General features: G+C 38.1%; 2 protein-coding genes across 3 annotated transcripts; both read left to right on the forward strand.

The window, feature by feature from the left end:
* Window positions 1-370: 370 nt before the first annotated feature.
* On the forward strand, window positions 371-7,812 carry LOC122823763 (inward rectifier potassium channel 16-like). Its single transcript, XM_044103728.1, has 2 exons — window positions 371-523; window positions 5,880-7,812. The coding sequence occupies exon 2, from the start codon at window positions 5,890-5,892 to the stop codon at window positions 7,165-7,167; it is 1,278 nt and encodes a 425-aa protein (XP_043959663.1). The 5' UTR covers window positions 371-523; window positions 5,880-5,889; the 3' UTR covers window positions 7,168-7,812.
* A 6,238-nt stretch (window positions 7,813-14,050) lies between these two features.
* Window positions 14,051-18,898, forward strand: kcnj2a (potassium inwardly rectifying channel subfamily J member 2a). 2 transcript variants are annotated; one of them, XM_044103729.1, is made up of 2 exons: window positions 14,051-14,210; window positions 15,946-18,898. In XM_044103729.1, exon 2 carries the CDS (start codon window positions 16,174-16,176, stop codon window positions 17,443-17,445), a length of 1,272 nt encoding a protein of 423 aa, XP_043959664.1. In that variant the 5' UTR covers window positions 14,051-14,210; window positions 15,946-16,173; the 3' UTR covers window positions 17,446-18,898. The 2 variants fall into 2 exon arrangements, with proteins under 2 accessions (XP_043959664.1, XP_043959665.1); XM_044103730.1 differs by having other exon boundaries at window positions 14,072-14,210; window positions 15,949-18,898.
* The last annotated feature ends 1,282 nt before the right edge of the window (window positions 18,899-20,180 follow it).

The raw sequence follows: 20,180 nt of genomic DNA on the forward strand, positions 1-20,180 counted from the left end.
TGAGGGGCCGTTTAGGGTAAAAAGTTAAAACGTCACACACATTGAATTTTTCTCTCACACGCATACACAAAATACTAAAATTGCGCATATGCACTACTAAAATATCACATATGCATACAATTTTTATTTTGTGTGTGTGAGAGAGAAAAGTTGTATTTTAGTAGTGTATATGCGCAATTTTAGTATTTTGTGTATGCGTGTGAGAGAAAAATTCAATGTGTGTGTGAGACAAAATATAGCTTTTGTCCTAAATGGTCCCTCATATATTACAAAGGTCTTTTGACAAGAAGAGCCGGCATGCACACAGACCCACAACATGCATTCCTGCAGGTTGACATTTATATGCACACACACTGACTGACACCTGCTTGACAGACACCATGTGATGATGAAGGGAGGTGTTAATCTTTAGTTTTGCTGTGACGTGTGAGGCGGCCCATTTCTGCAGGTGACTGCTCTGAGAACCTCTGGAACCTGGGACACAGAGTCCTGCAGCTGGCTGAGAAATTCCCTGTGCAAGACGGTAAGAAATGATGCTGTATATCTGCTGTTTTTGAGGAAATTGTGCAGCTTCGCATGTAAGAAAAAATAACTGAGGCGAGACGGAATGCAAAATATAACAGAAAGACGTTTACATATTTGCGTAGACCAACAAATGCCACTGGTTTGAATGCGGTCATTGGGGTGAAAAAGATTCAGACACAAAAAGTGAGCTGAACAATGAGTAATCTGAGCTACTGTATTAACAGCAAGAACACAAAACAATACATGATGTGGTCAAGGTGATAAGCTTATGTGATCATGTTTTACGGAGAAATAGGATCTTATCTTGGATTAAAAAAAATTCAAAATAACTTCAGGTTGCATTTCTTAAAAGCATATAGATGTTTGCAGAAATAGTCTTTATTATGTGCTCTGATTTAAAAAGAAAAAGATTTAAGAAGAGTCCTGGACATGTGGAAATGTGATAAAGTATTGTCCAAAGAAAAAGTTAGTCTATTCACATATCATTTTTGATATGAAATGAAAATAGAAATAGAAATAAAAATGACGTGAAATAGATTTATAGGCAGGTGTGCAGTGGAAATAAGTTCCAAGCACATTAAAAAACTGTTAAATTCTGCATCTGTAAATGCAAAGCGGAAGTCCTTCTGATGGCGCAAGTAGAATTCTGTTTACTTGGTACTTTGAAGCTTGGATAAACCATTAACTCACAGGAACACGCTTCCAAAACATAATCAAAACACTCCGCTATGCCGACCTTTAATCCTTATTAAAAAGACCTCTGCCCCAGGACTTTTCAGTGCAGAGCAAACAAGTCTTAGATGTCTGTAGTTCATCTGGTGGCAGGGTTTCAGGTGAAACGACACACTCATATTGAGGTTCTGAAGGTCAATGGAGGTGCCAGAGAGCCTCAGGCAAAGCAGCGACCTGCCACTTGTGTACTCGGTTCTGTCCCAGTGAACCACATGAGGGTGGCACGGTGTCATTTGGAATAAGTGAGCATGTAATGGGGTTGTAAGTGCCCCGAGCAGTGAAGGAAACAAGACAAATTGTTCAAGTTCTTTCCAGAGTTCATCTTTTAATTCTTAGTAAACTGTGAATGCAAGACATTCAGTTTGACTTTGGGAAACAAAAGGAGACTTTGAGAAAGTGTTGTGGTCAGAAACAAAGACGCAGCACTCAGAAAAAAAAAAAAAAAAAAAAAATTTCACTTCGAAGTACAGCGGAAACTTTATACCGAAGGTCATAAAGTGTTTGTGCTGTGAGCGCTTCTCAAGTGTGGTGTTTAGTACAAACAGAGGCTAGCTGCAAGTCTGATCTCCATAAATACATCAGTTGATGTGGTAACAACAGTTCAGTCTGTACACATGTGAAATAAAACCTGTCTTTGTTCAAAATGTTCTGATTGTTGGGAAGCAGACGGCCCTCCCAGGTCACTGTTCTGCATGGTACATTCGATGGAAATTCCTCTGAGGTTTTGAACCAAGCTAAAGTGATTTGCTTCAAAATTGAGTTTTTCTGTTTATTTCTGTTTAAATTACAACTGGCCTTTTCTTCAGCAATTCCCTCGTTGCTTGCCTTAGGAAAATTTAGATTTTCAGATTTAATCTTTAAGATCCTGTAGTGTCTTTAGGACAAATGTTTTATGTAGAAAACACACCTTACAGCAAAGCATAACTGCATAAACTTCATTTTCATTCCTGACAACAGACACACCATGGCTTAGTTTAGTAGTTCATCTTAGTTCTGTATATAATGCTAATTCGCAACAAATGTCATCACAGTTCACTTTGTACCACTTAACCTGACTTGCATTTTCTTGAAAAGATACATATCAAACAAGTGAATAAGACTCCAACACAACTTTCTACACATCTAGTAACATAATTTATGGAATTTGTGTTAATCTGCCAGGGAGGATTTGAACATATAAACATTTTAGATAATCTATGCACATGCACCATTGCTGTAAAGATATTGTAAGTACTGTGCAAATAACGCAGTAATGACTCAACAGTAGTGCTATTTAAACTTGAGCTACTTCACGCAGATGCTCTCTCTGTAGTGATGAAGATTCATTCAGAACATGCTGAAAGATTGAAGTAGCTGCAATTTCAGGGTTGTCTTTCCTATTTTCCAATTTCCATTGAATCTGCTAATATTTAATTGACTTCTTTGGGTTATAATGACACTGTGTTTAAAGCACATACATGCATCTTCCATTACTTGAACGAAGATGCTTAAAAACAGAGAGTGACATCATGCAAAAGCGATCATGCCCTTCATACCAATATGTAAGCAACTTACAAAACATACAAAACAGAGCTGCCAATGATGCACATACTTCACAGATATAACATGATTTTCCATATCATGTGCTTTTATGTTGTCATCTTCAGAATCATGGAAATAACATTTCAGATGTTCTAACATGTGGCTAGTAAATATACTAGACATTTAAACCTTTTTTGTTTCATGGCTACTGAGAAAATAATAAATAATACAACCACCATGTTTCCCTACAATATTTGCTGTAGTAAAACAAACAGACTTGATGCTTCAACAGGAAAGCTTAGCTGGTACAAACGTGTAAATATGCAGAAATTACAAGAAAAGGAAAACTAAAATGACCCTTGTGCAAACACAGTGTTTCTTGGAAATCTGCTTTGAGCTTCTATTCCGCAGCTCTCCACACAACCTTTAGACACTAAAAAAACAGAAAGAAAACATTTACGTTGCCTGCACTAAACTGTGATGGAGCGGCTCATTTCAATCATAAAATGAGATTCTACCTGCTGAACTATGATTTACAGAGCACATAATGTTGACCCAGAGGAATTCAGGGACAGGGGTTTCTAGAGTTTTTCTAAATCTAAAACAAAAAAATTGAAAAAAAAATCAGAAACATCAGCTGTTAATCCATAAGCAGACAATAAATGTAGGTCCCCTCTTCTTCTTTTTTGCTGTAAACAGGAAAACGACTCTTCCCAATGGTCCGCATCTTCTTAAAGGGTCACCAGGCACTCGGTGACCCTTCGGTTGTCCGAATCTGTACACAGTAGCTGCTGGTTTGACACTCCAGAAAACATTAACTCAGACTATGCAGGTTTTCATTTAGATAATCTGATTATTTTAAAACATATCAGGACATTTCGGATAGGATTACAGGAAACTAACTGGAATATATTTCCATGACCTCATGGAACGAGCTCCAAATTCTGGCAGTGTGATTGTTGGCTGTGGTCAGAAAAGAGTGGAGTCCCAGTTCACCCAGTCAGATAAGTCGTGATTCAAACTGTGTTTGTTTTGGGCGTGGAGGATGCTCTCAGTGGTTTGGCTATGATCGATCCTTCCTCTGCCCATGATCGTACCGTGACACCATTCCATTTTCCACATTTTCTTTTCCCTCTGCTCACTTAGACCCATTTAGTCCTGGGGTTACATTAGTATTTTTCAAATTGGGCAACTAATAATTTTCTGACCTCTGTCCAAAGAGTAAAAAAGTTCTTGGACGGCTGCTTTTGGAGAGCCAACCTTTGTATGTCAGAAATACTGTATTTAAAAAGTTTTATTTATTTACTTATTTATGTTTATTAACCAATTTCATCCATGTTTTTTATTATAATAAAATATGACAGATTTTTATGTAATCCAATATATATTGTCTTTAATGAAAGACATCCACTGTTTTCAGGTTCATGCAATCTTTATTTATGAATTACACAAATTTGTAATGTCTGATTTATATAAAATAAATTACATCTACATTTTAGGGGGCGTGTGGGATTCTGAGGCCACATCTGTTTGTTCATTTTCCACAGTAAAATAAACATTACAGGCTTTAAAATCATCATCTCTCATGCATTTTATTTTTTTTAGACCAAAAAGCAAGATTATTGGCAAAAGAAATGAGCAGCAAACCAAACATGAACTGTTATGATGAGTTTGTCATCTCCAGGCAACTGCCCCATTAAGATCAAACCTATTAAAGTACAACCAGGAAGAAAAGGGAGAATTACTCAAGTAAACAGTTCCAGATTGCAGTTTTGAAAATAAAAGTAATTTGAGGTGAAAAAAACTAATCAAAATGTGATAGTAAAACATGAGGATGACTTAGTGAAGCAAATTATCCCTGCCAGATGCTCTTCTTGTCAACAAAACTGTCGACACATTTAGTTTTAACTTGTAGCATTTGTATTATGGAAATTGATTTAGATTTGTGAAAGTATTGTTCCTTTTGCAACCCAGAGTGTGTTATAAACTGTTCCTGGAGCAAACCTTTAGCATTATCATGCAGATGAAACCAGTGACGGTAGTTTTCAAGAGCAGGAGCCTCATAAACCCGGTAAAACCCTTTATTTTTATGTCCCGTTTGGAGATGCCTAATTTGGGTCAGAGATCAGACAGCTCATCTGTCGGGCTGGACTTCCTGTCATGACATTACTCTGACTTTAACGCTGACAAGGTTTGGGGTCAGTTAAACTGTAAACCAACAAATTATACTGCTGTAAGCCAAACAATCATAATTGTTGGATGATAGTTTCCAAATTAAACTGTAGAAGGCACAAATATCTTTAAATATTGTGTTTAGTTGATGATGCAGGAAACAATACACAGAGACCACTAAAGCTAACTTCACAAAAAAACTTGACTAATTTTTCCATGAGTACATTGACTTATGATTGCACTACCTTTTCTGAGATTGATGTAAAGATCAATGCAATCAATGCTTTAGCAAATTTTCATATAAACTCAGTTGTTTGGATCTTTCCTACTTCTCTTTCTTTCCCCTCATGTATTGTGATATTCACCCATCCCGGGATCTAATCAGGTATTAAACATACTTTTCACTAAGCCCACAATGACTATGACTGCTTACAAATCAATATGTATAATTTAGAGCCTATGTGAATTATGCAATTGTGAGTGACTGGAAATCTCTCTCTAGACTTGTAGTAGGCTACTATAATACAAGTACATACTTGAATGTTTCCACTGTAAATATAAGGCCGTATTGACGTTCTAAGCTCCCTGAAAACCTGAGATGTGGAAAAAAAACACAGTTGGTTCCTTTAACTCATGACTTGAAAGATTATTCTTTTACAGATGCTTTTTGATCACAAATTGACTGATGAACAGTGTGAAATATTTGCTTCTTCTGTGCCTTTAATATTTCTATTCTAACAAAAGTTCACCTATACAATGCTTTCATGCTTATGTTTTCTTGTTTTATTTCTGTCTTCCCTGTGCTGTCCTGTAAACACTTTACTTTACCTTTTGTATGACTGGTTCTATATGTAGTAAGTAAACTTGCCTTACAATGTTAGACGCAAGTCAGCCAAATAAATTCACACCCTTTCCTGTATTCTCCACAGATTCTGAAAAATGACTAAATATCTATCCGTGAGCCCCTTTGAAGAAGTCAGTGTGAAGACAGAAAATGGACGTCGCTCGAAAAAACAACGCTACGTACGCAAAGAGGGCAGTTGTAGCGTGGTGTTTCGGCATGTCCCAGAAGAGTGGCTGCTCTTTTTCAATGACATCTTTACCACCTTAGTTGAGATCAGATGGAGGGTGATGTTCCTTATCTTTGCATTGTCTTACATCCTTTCCTGGCTCTTTTTTGGGATACTCTTCTACATCATTGCTTTGGCTCATGGAGACATCAAAGACCACCATAAACACCCTTGTGTATATGAGGTGCACAGCTTCACAGCCGCTTTCCTCTTTTCTCTGGAAACCCAGACCACCATTGGTTATGGCTTCAGAGGAATGTCTGAAAACTGCATGATTGCTATCATCATCGTCACCATACAGGATGTCATCAGCTGCTTCATCGACACTTTTGTCATCGGGATTGTGGTGGCCAAAATGGCTTCAGCCAGAAAGAGGGCGCAGACAGTTGGTTTCAGCAACCACGCAGTTGTCAACCTCCGTGATGGGTATCTGTGTCTTTCCTGGAGGATTGGCGATTTCCGCAGGTACCACATGGTGGAGGGATCAGCCTCTGCTCAGATTCTACGCAACACTGTACAAGCATCCGGGGAAGTCACTATTACCTATGAAAACCTGGCAATCCAGCAAAAGGACATTATTTTGGTCACACCGACCACAATTTTCCACAGAATTGAATCTGGAAGCCCATTGTACAAGATGAGTTTGGAAGATTTGCGAAAAGCAGACTTTGAATTGGTGGTGTCCTTCACCTATACAGATGACTCTACCGGCATGCTGCATCAGACACGGACATCGTACACAGCAGATGAGATCCTCTGGGGTCATCTTTTCCAGGAGATGATCAGGGTGAGCAAGAAACACTACAAGGTGGATTACAACCTGTTCAATAACACAGCTAAAGTGCTGGTACCTGTGGTCAGTGCTGAGGAGTATGAGCAGAAGAAGAACGAAAAGGAGGAGCAGATGCAGCTTCGGCGTTCTGCTCGACCTTCTCCTAAACATTCCCCCAGATGTTCCCCAGGGCCATCTTCACGATCGCCACAGAAATGTAATCAAGAGAGTCATCTGAATGTCCCAGCAGTAACGGTGGAACATATGCAAGACAACCAACCAGAACCAAATCTTCCCACAGCAGAAGCCGAAGGTCAACATCAAGAAACTTTGACTGTGTCAGAAGAAGAAATACATACAGAAAAGGAGAAATAAAAATTTTACCAATACACCCAACACCAACAGCGTGTATGTGACAGAATGCCATCAACAAAACTTAAGACATCCCAGAAGCTCAAAATATATTTCATCACTCAACCAACTTATGTTTGTGGAGCAGAACATTTTCACTAAGGGTGCTAAAATCACAGAGGCCCTAGTGAATGACACCATTTCTTCTTCTTTTTTATCCTTTTTCAACAAAGCTAATCTGGTTGTGGTGCACAATAAATTCAGGAATGTTTAATTTCTTTTTTTCTATTTACTTTAGTGTACACACAAAATCAGAATAAATATTAGACTTTCAAAAATACTTTGAATGTGTTATTTTTGTATGCACACTCGGCATGAATTAGTTTCAGTACAGATCAGTTTTTTCTTGTTTTTTTTTTTTTCTTTTTTAAGGTTTTGAAACAAATATTTTCTGTCACAGATATGCCTAAAACTGTGTAAAGTTTCTCAGATTATGCTGGATGTAGATCAATGACTCAACCAGGTCTTTAATTACTGTGTAAATTAGATTTTTAAAATGGGTTGCTGGTTTTATTTTATTTTATCAGACATGTATTTACTTTATCAATGTTGTCAACCAAAACATTTAGAGCAGACTCTAAAATTAAAATCTTACGATTAACGCCTTCCTTTCCTCAGTGTCTTTGTGGTTATTAAATATTCAAAATATAAATATTGAACATCAAATGTGCCATATTTTAGTACATCAATATAATATCAAATAAATATCTATGTGATTTTAAAATGGGTAATACATTGCATTAAATACATAGGAAAAGGTATCAATATTTTTTTAAATAAAACTTTACACTTTTATGATCTACACAGATAACTAACTATATGTGTGAATAAAAATTAGAGACTTGGAGCTTTTCACCATTATGTCCTTTTCCCCAAAGATAAGGCAAATGTGTGGCACATGCAAATTGCTGGTCAGTAATTTTAAGGAAGCTTTAATTGTTTTAGCGTCCATAAACATTTTTCAATTGATTACTTGGAAGGGTAAGCATTATTTTTGAAATACCATATTTAATTAATATGTAAAGAACGGAATATTGGTTTTGCAAAAATTCTACTTTTATATTTCATCTTTCAAATTAGGCATGTGCTATACCAGTAGCAAATTATTGGATAAATGAAAGCATATTTTGAACCAAATATGGACGGGATATGAATAATTTGGGATGTAGCTATTTATTGGTTCGTAAAGTAAAATATTGACCCTCACATTTGAATATAAAGACAACTGCTCTTTTGTGTTGTTTCATTGCTTCACCATTACTTTCACACAACATTAAGCTGATGCAGCATCAGGTGTGACTGAAAAGGAAACAGCAAACATCCCATAATTAGATGATAATGTTCCCTAATGGTGTTAAGAAAAAATGTTTTTATGAAGATAAACAGATGAGCTCGTGTGAGACACAGCAGAGCAGACAGAAATTGTACTTTAACTAAATCTATAAGGTCAGATTTACTTTAAAAAATTTGTAAAAACAACAAATAGATGATGATTTACCTCAGAGTATTTTACAATTCACAACATTTTTAGAAAAAATGTTTCTAAAAATGTTTATCAAACCCACTCTAGTGTGAATGGATTTGATAAATACATGTTTATTTGGTTACATCTTTACTCTCATCAGTCATCTAAGACTGATTTAAAATCTTGATGCCCTGAGCTTAAAATTCATGTCAACATCAAACAACCAGACACAACCTTCATCTGTGTTTTGCACATTTTTATAATTCATTTAAACCATCAGCAAAGAGCTTGTGATGTTGCACAGGACCAGCTTAGTGACACAATCATGTCATATTTAACACAAATTAATTTAATCTGCCCAGAGGTTCATGAGACTACATCTTTTCATACAATACATTGACTTATCAAAGTCTTAAACTTTGCATTACAATTTATTGGAAATAACAGAAATGTTTGGGATCAAACGGTAAGAAACTGGGAATTTAAAACTGTAACAGACTCTTTAGATGTTGTTGGGGAAAATGTTTTACAATGATTGTTAAAAAAAAATACTCCTGAGTACATCTGTACTTTTTCTCAATATAATGAACGTCTATGCATGTTCATGTGCATGAAGTGATCCCATGTTCACCACATGCGCTACGTATTCCTCCATTGCATGCAGAAATTATTTCTAAAGACTGGTAAAGCCACAGATTGGTGTTCCAAATAAATATAATTAAAACATTTTAATGATAATAATGGGTAAATAGTGATATGCTGTATCCACCTTCAACTTTCAAATATGACAAGAAAGTACAATGGATTGCTAAATGGCCAGATAGACAGATGGAGTGTTAACTTACAAAAGTAAGCCAACACTAACACAGTGTGTTCCAGGTGTTACCTTAAATCCATGGGTGTGCCTCCAATTAACTCAAATGTGTCAATCAACCTATTTGTAGGATGTGGAAGGAAAGCCATTTGGTTTCACCCAAGTCATACATTTTAAAAGACAGTTATCCCTGATACTGACCACATATGTAAACTTTTAAATTTGGGGAAAGTTACAAAAAAAATCTCTTAAAAGATGTTTTTCTGGCATTTAGCCAATAGAAATAGCTTTGGTAATTCTAAATGAGTGAAAATAAGAAAGGTTTCATCTGATTCATGTTCAGACAGTGAAAAAAAAAAATCGTTTGTGTCTTTTTATTCGGTGTACATAAATGTTGTAAACTGGCACTATAGAAATAAATAGAACTTAATTAAATTGACTCTCAGGAAAAAAATAGGTCAGCACCCTCTCCTCCAGTTGACTGCTTTCATGAAATCCACAAAGGGCTCTGGGTGTGTCTTATTCATTCACAAAACAGTCAGCTGCTCCACTTCATCTATGTAGGTGGACTCATCCCCCCCAGAGTAACATCAGCTGCAAATTTGACAATGGTGCTGCTGTGGTGGGTTGTAACATAGCCTTATGTCTAAAGATTTTAAAGCCCTGAAGAGTATCATGCTGACACTGATAGCTGGGGGAACCTGGAGGTCATATGTGTCTACTCAGTCAAAGTCCTATATCCACAGGAGCAGGTGAAACACTGGAGACACACAGAGACATGTGCTGTTTAAAGTAAAACTAAAGTCAGTTAAGATGAATGACTGGTCCTCCAGGTAGCACGGAGAACACAAAACGTCATCAACTCTAAGGCTGAATGTGTGTTGAGGATCATTCTGCTGGAAGGTGAACCGCCATCTTAATCACAAATTGTTTAATTATGCATAAAACAATTTGAGATATCTGGAATGTTAGCGCGGTAAAACCGAATTTATGTTAAAACGGCTTGCCATAGTCGGCCTCGCACTTTGAGCTTATGTCACGGCAAATATACGGTTATTTACATTTACTCTCGGACCACTAGGGGGCGCCAGCGGACCATAAGTTTGGTCCGGTGGTCACAATTTGAGCAATACTGCGGTAAACCTATGAGCTCTGTAATCTCAAGGTTCCATGTTTCTATATTCAACCATAGAGCTGTAGAGGATCTGATTACCTAATTCACCAGCTGTGAAGTATCTGGAGCAAAGTGACCAATAAAACAATACCGAGCCAAATATTACCAAAACTTTGAGCATATAAAACAAACTACATCTCACTTGGTTTTCTTGGCTGCGCCTTCTTGTAAATAAAGACTGACTTCACATTTTGTTGATCGTCTGGAGCCATGCTTTGTTTTTTTTTTTGTTGTTTTTTTCTTTAATTTCTATTAAATGCTGCCAGAACACCATTTTTTTCAGTTTTCCAGGTCTGTCTGACCTCCCAGAGCAAATAATGATGCTACGAGCAGTTCACATCTGCTTGGTCCCTGCTAAGGTGCTGAAGAAGCTGGCCTGAGTCTGCAGGAAATATTTTTCCAAATAACAGAAGAATCATTAGTCATGATTGTTTTTAAATAGTTCTGCCCTTACTTTGTAAACAACCTGTTTTTGTCTGGCCACTTCGAGGTTGCATGCCTCTGTGTTGCAAACAAACTGAATATGATGAGCAAATACGGAAGGTTGTTGTTTATTTCTAAAGCTTACACTGCAGCTGCTCAAAAAAAAATAAACGAAAAAAGAAAACAGCAGGTGGATGTGTTGCTACTGTAAGAGGACATCAATCTGTTTTCTTTCCTGCATTGAAGATTAATCTTCAGCACAGCTTGCAAAAATTAAATTCAACGGTACTTACAAATTTCAGCATAAAGCTCTGCTGTTATCCTCTTTGACACATTCAGTTCTGTAGTCAATAATTTGGGGATTGAATCTCATGTGTCTGTAGGCGAAGATGATGACTGACATTACAACACAAGATTCTACTTTGAATTTAGCCATTTTAACCATTGTGGCTGAATGTGTGTCGAGGATCATTCTGCTGGAAGGTGAATCACCATCTCAATCATAAACCTTTTCTTTTCCCTCCTACTATGCTTGTTTCTGAGGTACAGCAATAATGTTCATGGGTCAATTTGACCCGGGGAGTGTTTAATCATGGAATAGTGCCAAAAACCAAAGAATTCCTCCAAAACATTTTTGTATCTGATTATTAACTCCAATACTAACCATTTCAATCAATATTTGTGCAATGATGTTTTTGTTTTTTTTTATTTCCCACAAATGAAGGCTCAATGACGACAACCTCGTTTACTCATTTGGACGTAAAAGATGGAATTTCCATTTTTTATGTCCACTGAAAAAAACCTAGACACAAAAAAGCAATAATTTTCTTGAAATTGATCTTTGGTGAATGTTTTTATTTTACATTTTGATTTTTTTTTTAATGGGTGATCTTTATAATTGAACTATTGCGGGTCAAATTGACCCGCTGATTAAAATTAAGATAAATGAGTCATGCAGAGAGTATTTATGTTTCCCTCCACTTCTGCTGAGTGTCCACTCAGAGTGGGTGAAGTTTGTCCACGGGAACAGCAAAGGTCCCCATAAAAAGTTGTATGAACACCTGCTTTATCGCAGTTTGAAGAAAAGAGAATAGTGAGAAAGTGGGCTTGTGTGCGTGTGCATGTATGCGTGTTGTGTGACGTGCGCGTGCGTGCGTGCGGATGGGTGGGCGTTGGCGTGCGTGTGTGTGTGTTGGTGAAATATGGTTCATAGCTGCAAGGAAAATGTGCAGACGAAGGAGGGGGAGGGGGTAGCAAATGTGTAAAATGAATACATTTTCAATTTATATGTAGAACATAAAAGGAGGGTTAAATTTTCTTCAAATATTGTCCTGTTTTTAACTCCATCTCCCCATGAACTTGAAAAAACTCCCTTCACCATGATGTGCCACCGTAGGATTTGGTGGTAGATAGCGCACATTTGCGTAGATATTTTAGAAAAAAATATCAAGAAACACACACCTATGGAAACCTGTATTACTTGAATAAAAATCGTAATTGGAACCTTTAGACTTGTTGCTGTAAGTAAACAGTGCCGGCCATTACAGCTTCCACTTTTCACCTTTTGTTATTAAATAAATAAATATATTTTTCAACCACACAATTGTACATGTGTGTGCATTTTATTTGTTAGTATTCATTTATATGTCGATTTTGGTGAAAACGATAGTTGTGACTACCTGCTCTTATTTGAACATTTTCAGTTATCTTATATATATATATATATTTTTTTTTTTTTTTTCATAGATATTTTTAACGTTTCTGACCTGGAAATTAATACCACTACTATGAGCTACATGTCTAAGCTGAAAATGGAAATTGTAGCAATAGTTATTACGTTGCCGTTAAAATCTTCGAACCGCAGATATGTGTTCAAAAAAGTACTAAAGTTTGTTGCACGATTCTGCCCTCAATCTGTGTTTACACATCTTGATCCTCTAGATGCTGCTGCTGCAACCTGAAAAGTCGGCCTGAGAATCCTCCTCCTGTTTCACGCAGTGCTCACACTTCAGAGCCGTGTGCTTATCCGTGGGAGAAAAACTCACCGGTTAAATCCAGCCTCCAGCCCTCCACCTTGTGGTCCACACGCAGCAATGGATCCCTGCACGCATTGCTGAAAATTGGGCATGGAAAACAAACACACACACTCACGCACACAGTTCACCGACACAGGTGGTTTGGACTAAATAGATGTGCTGCTATAAATAAACCAGAGCTAAAAATAAGCCGGACAGGGGAAAAGAAGGCTGTGTGAAAACATGAAGCTTGTGGGGTTAATGTTTGGAATGAATTAGTGAGCAGGAAGAATGGTTCAGCTGGAAGACAACATGGTTAAAGACCGACCTAAAATTACAAGGCAACAGATGCACAGTCTAAACATCTAAAGCAACCCGATAGCTCAGTGGAGAAAGACAGTCATATCATAATGCAGGCATGTAGGCCCTGTATTGAGTGAGTCAGTCTTTCCGACAGAACACTTTTCCCCCCCCAAAGCCTCATTTTAACAAACCCAAAGTGCACAAAGAACTTACATCACCAAAATCACCTTTTGTTTATATGTAATTCATATGTAAATGTTGTGTAAATTAGTTTACACGGAGCCTAAGAGCAGCTGCACTTACATTTCCATTTATGCTAAATGAATAAAACAACATACAGGTGATATTGCGCAAATTTTAAAAGCATCTACTGCTGCTCTCCTGGTAATTATTTTCATGTCTCGGCTTCCTTTAAATCCTTGATTTGGGTTTAATTTGCCGTCGCCTAATTTGCTTCACTTCCACGCTGTGACCTGCACACATGAGTGGTGTCGGTCAAACATGAAAACACGATCACTCAGCCAGTTCCCCAAACCCCCCCTTCCTCTAACCCTCAAACTCCCTCCTGTCCCTCTGCCATTGGTCGGGCGCGGAGCGGGGGGGCGGGTCGTGCGGGTGCAGGCGATTTAAAACGGTTTGAGGGCACTCAGCGCGAAGCACATTATCAAGACCGGTCCTCCAGAGACACGAGGGACGTCTCAGCTCGTTAGTGCTAAAGTAAATAATAAGCGAAGCGGTTAAACGGAGGCCACAGGAGCGTCTGGATTATAATTCAGACTGCTTGATCCAAACCGGTCCACAGATGCGCAACAGGTAGGAGCATATTTTTTGCACAAACTATTTGTAATAAAACAGTAAACAATCAAAGTAGTTTTAAAATACTTTCATTTTAATTATTTTTGATTAAACTCCTGACTTTGATGGGTTCAGATGTTTCTCTTTGACGCTCAGACTTCCTGCCTTTTACACTCCAAATGCGCGCGGTCACATCTGTTTGACAGCCCGCGGAAAAGTTTTTAATTTATTCACTCATTTTGTTTGTTTTATTTTATTTTTTTTATGGTTAAATGTGGATGTGGATCTCTATGTGCGGGATTGCTTCAGATTACAGCGCATTTTTCCAGCCCTGCACCTGTTAAAATGTGTCATGCGGGTTTGGTACGTTCTCTGTCAGACAAATAATAAATATTTCAAATCATATACAAACCAGTATAACATGGTCAGGGAGCTTTGTGCATCTGTTTAACTTTTTGTGTTCAAAACAACCGGGAATACAAATGAAACGTGTCGCTTAGATTTGTATGCATTTAATTAATATTTAATAAGTTAAAGCAACATCCATCAGCATTGTTCTGTAAAATAATCAGACTTCATCCATCACGCTAAGTAGCCTGCATTGCATTTGACTGAGCATGCACATCAAAATGCGTTTAAATTACCCACTGATAGCTACCCCGCTGTAGCTTGTGATGTTTAACACAGCAGAGAAGTTGCGTCAGCCATATGTTGCGCTGGTGTGGTGCTATGAATCAGCAGTGTACACAACCTACTTCTGGTACCGGTACATCTGAAGAAGTTTCTAGCTCTGTCTTCCTGCTTCCCTTTCACTTTTAAGCATTATGCAAGATAGAGAAGTTCACTACTAAAAAAAAAAAAAAAAAAAAAAAAAAAAATTGTAGTTCAACTGGTCGATTAGGACTTTGTTGCCAGGACAGCCAGACCTAATGAGAGATGCTTTGGTTCTGCTGGGAGAAGCAGAGCAGAAAGATGAAATCCCTCCAGCGGGATTTTGTTGTGAGTCAACAAGCTGTGCATCATAAATGGAGCTCATGCTTCTGCTCCAAAGAACAGGAGCAGAAGCATGAGCTTCTGTTCTTTGGAACAAGTGCACAAACTCTGAGAGTGACATTAGGTCACCTGTAAACGCCCAAAAGTTAACAAAATATGCTGGTTTGAATGCCTACTAGACACAGACATATTATACATTTTATCTGTTGTGCACAAAATTTATTTCATATATAGTATGTTGCAAATACATGACATTATGCTTTATATATTTGTGTAACTTTACAAGTTTTGTTGTATTTTGTATAATTTGTTGCATGTTATGTTCATTCTGACACAGAATGACACGTTTCCTTTGTAAAGAGAAAAACATTACTGTTTACCTGATCCAGTATTTGCCATATAAACTCTGTAATGCTGAACTGAATTGGAAATGATCAGATCATGAGGGGCATCTAAGAAAAGAAAGACTGCTTTGTAAATGGGTAAAAACCAGACTTGAGTGCAAGCTGTTAGTTCAAGCTGCAATATAAATCAGAGTAAAATTTTTATGTCTTCTAAATGGGATCAAAATCTGAGATTGAGACAAGTTCCCTCATCCTTATGCTTTAAGTTCTTGATTGTTTTTCTCAGGCTGCATAAGCGCTGCATAAACCCATCTCTATAGATTTAATGTAGTCTTATGTTTTCTTATTTTAATAAAGTTTACTGATTCTGTTTTCACTAGTTTATCTAACAGATCATTATCTCTGTGTTTCTGCAGCAGATGTCGTTGATAAGGTCCAGTGCCCCAATGAAAGAGGAGTGACCACTTCATCCTCCTCCTGTTGCACTCCCATCCTGAGGCGTCCCTTCTGCCGCCTCCTTTTTTCTCCATTTTCTCCCTTAGTTGGTCTCCCGAAGCGTTTCAAAACTGTTTCTCCAACGCTTTTTCCAGAAACTCAGACTGTTCTCTAAAGCAGAAGCAGCACAGCCCTCCCAGACTGAGGTGATGGGAAGTGTGCGAGCCAGCCGCTACAGCACCGTGTCATCAGAAGAGGACAGCATGAAGCTCGCCACCACGGGGGTACCAAACGGCAAGGCTAAGGTGCACACGAGGCACCAGCCGCAGAGCCGCTTTGTGAAGAAAGACGGTCACTGCAATGTGCAGTTCATCAACGTGAGCGAGAAAGGTCAGCGCTACTTGGCTGACATCTTCACTACATGCGTGGACATCCGCTGGAGGTGGATGTTCATCATCTTCTGCCTCGCCTTCCTCCTGTCATGGCTGTTCTTCGGCTGCATCTTCTGGCTTGTGGCCATCTTTCATGGGGACTTGGAAAGTGATACTAAGAAGTGCATCTCCAACGTGAGCAGCTTCACTGCTGCCTTTCTCTTCTCTATCGAGACTCAGACTACCATTGGCTACGGCTACAGATACGTGACAGAGGAATGCCCCGTTGCGGTCTTCATGGTGGTTTTTCAAAGCATTGTTGGATGCATCATTGATGCCTTCATCATTGGTGCGGTCATGGCCAAAATGGCAAAACCCAAAAAGAGAAATGAAACTCTGGTGTTTAGTCATAATGCCACAGTGGCGATGAGGGACACCAAGCTTTGCTTGATGTGGCGTGTGGGCAACTTGAGGAAGAGCCACCTGGTTGAAGCACACGTTCGAGCACAACTTCTCAAATCTAGAACGACAGCGGAGGGAGAATACATCCCTCTTGACCAAATGGACATAGATGTGGGCTTCGACAGTGGAGTCGACCGCATCTTTCTGGTCACCCCGATCACTATTGTCCATGAGATCAATGAGGACAGCCCCTTTTATAACATGAGCAAGCAGGATCTGGAAAAGTCAGACTTTGAAATTGTGGTGATCCTAGAGGGTATGGTGGAAGCCACGGCAATGACCACGCAATGCCGTAGTTCGTACGTCGCCAACGAGATCCTGTGGGGCCACCGCTTTGAGCCTGTTCTCTTTGAGGAGAAGAATTACTACAAGGTGGACTACTCTCGCTTCCACAAGACATATGAGGTGCTAAACACTCCCCTGTGCAGTGCAAGAGACCTGGCAGAGAAAAAATACATCCTGGCCAACACCAATTCCTTCTGTTATGAAAATGAGATGGCACTAGACAAAAAGGAGGACACAGATGAGGGGAATGGGGGGAGTGTCGGTCCCGATGGCACCCAGATGGACAGCATCTCAGAGACTGAACACAGCCAAGCCATGGTGCCGCTGGAACCAAGGCCCCTGAGGCGAGAATCAGAAATATGACGACTCAGACTTCTCATGAGTGACTGAGAAGAAAAAAAAAAAAAAAAACATCTTCTCTCTGCTCTGAAGGCTTGACAAGCCAAGTCAGGAACAAGGGGAAGTCAAGTGGTACTGCTGTGAGAAGCCGGAAAAGGTTCAGGACTCTATGTAAGGGTCTGTCTTAACTTTGACAACACACAGTATGATGAAACACAGCACTATGACGCATGTGCTCATTGCTGAACTAATTCTCCTCCAAGAACTCCCCACTAATGTGTGCGCTGTCTGTGCAAAGAGGAAGCAGGTTGTTGTAATGACCTCAGAAGTGAAGAAATGTACCTGGTTGTCCCGTCTAGCAAGTACAAGGCGCTTTATGAGTTTTCTTTAGATTTTTAGTGCTGCTACAGAATAGAGAAAATACACACTCGCATCTCTTTCATTTTGACGCTTTTACCTAGAACCAAAGAGTTAAAAAAGTCGGAACAAAGAAGGTACAAGGCAGAGTATTTGTTCGTGAGCTGGTCTCAGAGCAAGAAGATATCACAGATTATTGTCTCTGTATGCAATAAAGAAAATGTGTCCTCTGACATCACAGCGCTGATTCTCTGAGCTTATGTTTTACAGCAGTTGATCATAACGTCTGCTAAGAGCTACTCAAATCAACTGAAACCTCTGAGCAGAGCAGTGTTATTCCCTCAAAACTGACAGAAATCATTAATTTAAAGAGAATTAAAGGGTTTAACTATGGGGGATGTGAATGTTCCAAAAGAAGTGCTGCTATTGTGTTGCTTCAGTTCTTTTCTCTTTTGCAGTTTGTTACTGAAAAATACCAAAGAGTATTATTACCATAGTTATGTTTGTTTAAACCAACACCTGATTAGATTTGGTACAGAAAAGTAGAATACTCTAGGGAATTTTAATAATGTTTGTTTTTAAAAGAATGTGTGTACAGTTTCTCTTAATATTTTTTTCTTTACAGTGATCATCCTTATCTTGAGCCACTTCATCAAGCCTTAACCTGAGTGGTCAGAATGGGGAGAGAAATATAAGTCGGTTTTTGTAGTTTTCAGAACTAAAGCATATTTTTTTTTATTTTTTTTTTTTTAGATGATTCTTTTTATTATTTTTGGCTTCAACTTGAATTAAAAATGTTGATTACTAAAGACAAACCTATTTCACAGGTTTTAAAATATGATGAAGCAATGCAAGATTAGAAACTACATTCTCTGAATGAAGATTGTGTCATAACCTCTAACTGAATCCACTTCTTTTGTGCTGTGAGAAGACTAAAGATCATCTTTCCACATCAACACTACCTGAGTCTTCATTCTGTGTTGAGGATGTAAGACTTGAAAAAAGAAAAAAATAAGTTCAAAGCCAAATGTACTGTAACCCCAGCACATGAAGGTCTGCTGCACAAAGAAAAACACATTTATATCCTGTATGTTTTTTGAAAACAAACAAACAACAACAACAACAACAACAAAAAAGACGGAAAGCCGCTCGGCTACACATGTATATACTTGTCCTCCCTGTTGCAGTTGTTTTGTTAGAAGTCTTCCAAATGTACTGCAAAGTCACAGAATGTACAGATTTTTGTATTATTGTTATTATTATTGTACATTATATTATATTGCTATTTTTCAATAAAATGTCAATGGACAAATAGAATCACTGTGTTATCAATAATTTCTCTTTCATTTATCACTTATTTCTTATAGGGTCAAGCATTTGGTATCAGCAAAATCCAATACTTGAGACATTAGCAGCCTACGCAAATTCACAACGACTGTCAACAGCAAAGCTTTTGATGACATATGGTTTAAAATTAAATACAAAGAGTAAAAAATAGGAGCCGGTCAGACCCAACAGCAGAAAACAAATAAAAAAACTGAAATGCTGTAAATTATGAGTAAATGTGCTTTACAATTTCACCAAACTCTAAGATGAATACAGTATAAAATTGCTGACGAAATACAATAAGAGATAAGAGCCATGTAAGAAATAAGACTGATATAAAACAATTTCAAATCTCATTCTTATTTCAAAGCCATTTCAATAAATGGTGACTTTCATGGCAAGAGAACATGTACCTCCAAAAGGAAACTGATTCAGCTTAAATTAAAATGATCCTAAGCTTCAAGGACAATTTCGTGCCTGTTTGATTAGGGCAGCACAAAAACAGCCAAAGGACTCCCCAAGCAGCCCTCTGGAGATCCCATATGTACATGGAGTGTTTTTCTCTAAGCTCTTCAGAGATTCCACTTAAAACTTTAACACCAAGATGAAAAACTTTCTAAAAAACCTTAGAATATCGTCTCCATTGATGAAGAAGAAATCCAGGCCCAGTTTTCCATATTGACATGCAGGGGAAGATAACTTGCGTCTTTCACTGCATAACTCCCTGAAACTTCACTTTTAGCTGGGTGACATTTCTTTTTAGCGAGCTGCACTGATCGTACTGATGAGCGATGTAACACTTCTTTCACTCCATGTAGGAGGGATTAACACCTTCTTTTCTGCTCTCAGAAGTGCTTCACTTTCAATCATTTCCCATCCCACCTTAGACTGTTTCTGTCATCCGACTCTGGAGTTACATAATGGAGCCATCCAGAGATGAAATCCAACAATCAAGTTGAGTGAAGATTTGATTTAAAAATCAACTTTAAATAAACCTATGTCCTTTATTTTGATAATTACAGTGAAAATTCATAAGAAGTTTAAACGAGTCCATGTGTCTACAATAAACATTTACT

The sequence above is a fragment of the Gambusia affinis genome, linkage group LG20, assembly GCF_019740435.1.
Source record: "Gambusia affinis linkage group LG20, SWU_Gaff_1.0, whole genome shotgun sequence".
Taxonomy (NCBI): Eukaryota; Metazoa; Chordata; class Actinopteri; order Cyprinodontiformes; family Poeciliidae; genus Gambusia; species Gambusia affinis.

Bases quoted from the DNA above. Each gene is read 5' to 3' on its own strand.
- LOC122823763 (XM_044103728.1), top strand. From the start codon at position 5,890: ATGACTAAATATCTATCCGTGAGCCCCTTTGAAGAAGTCAGTGTGAAG.
- kcnj2a (XM_044103729.1), top strand. From the start codon at position 16,174: ATGGGAAGTGTGCGAGCCAGCCGCTACAGCACCGTGTCATCAGAAGAG.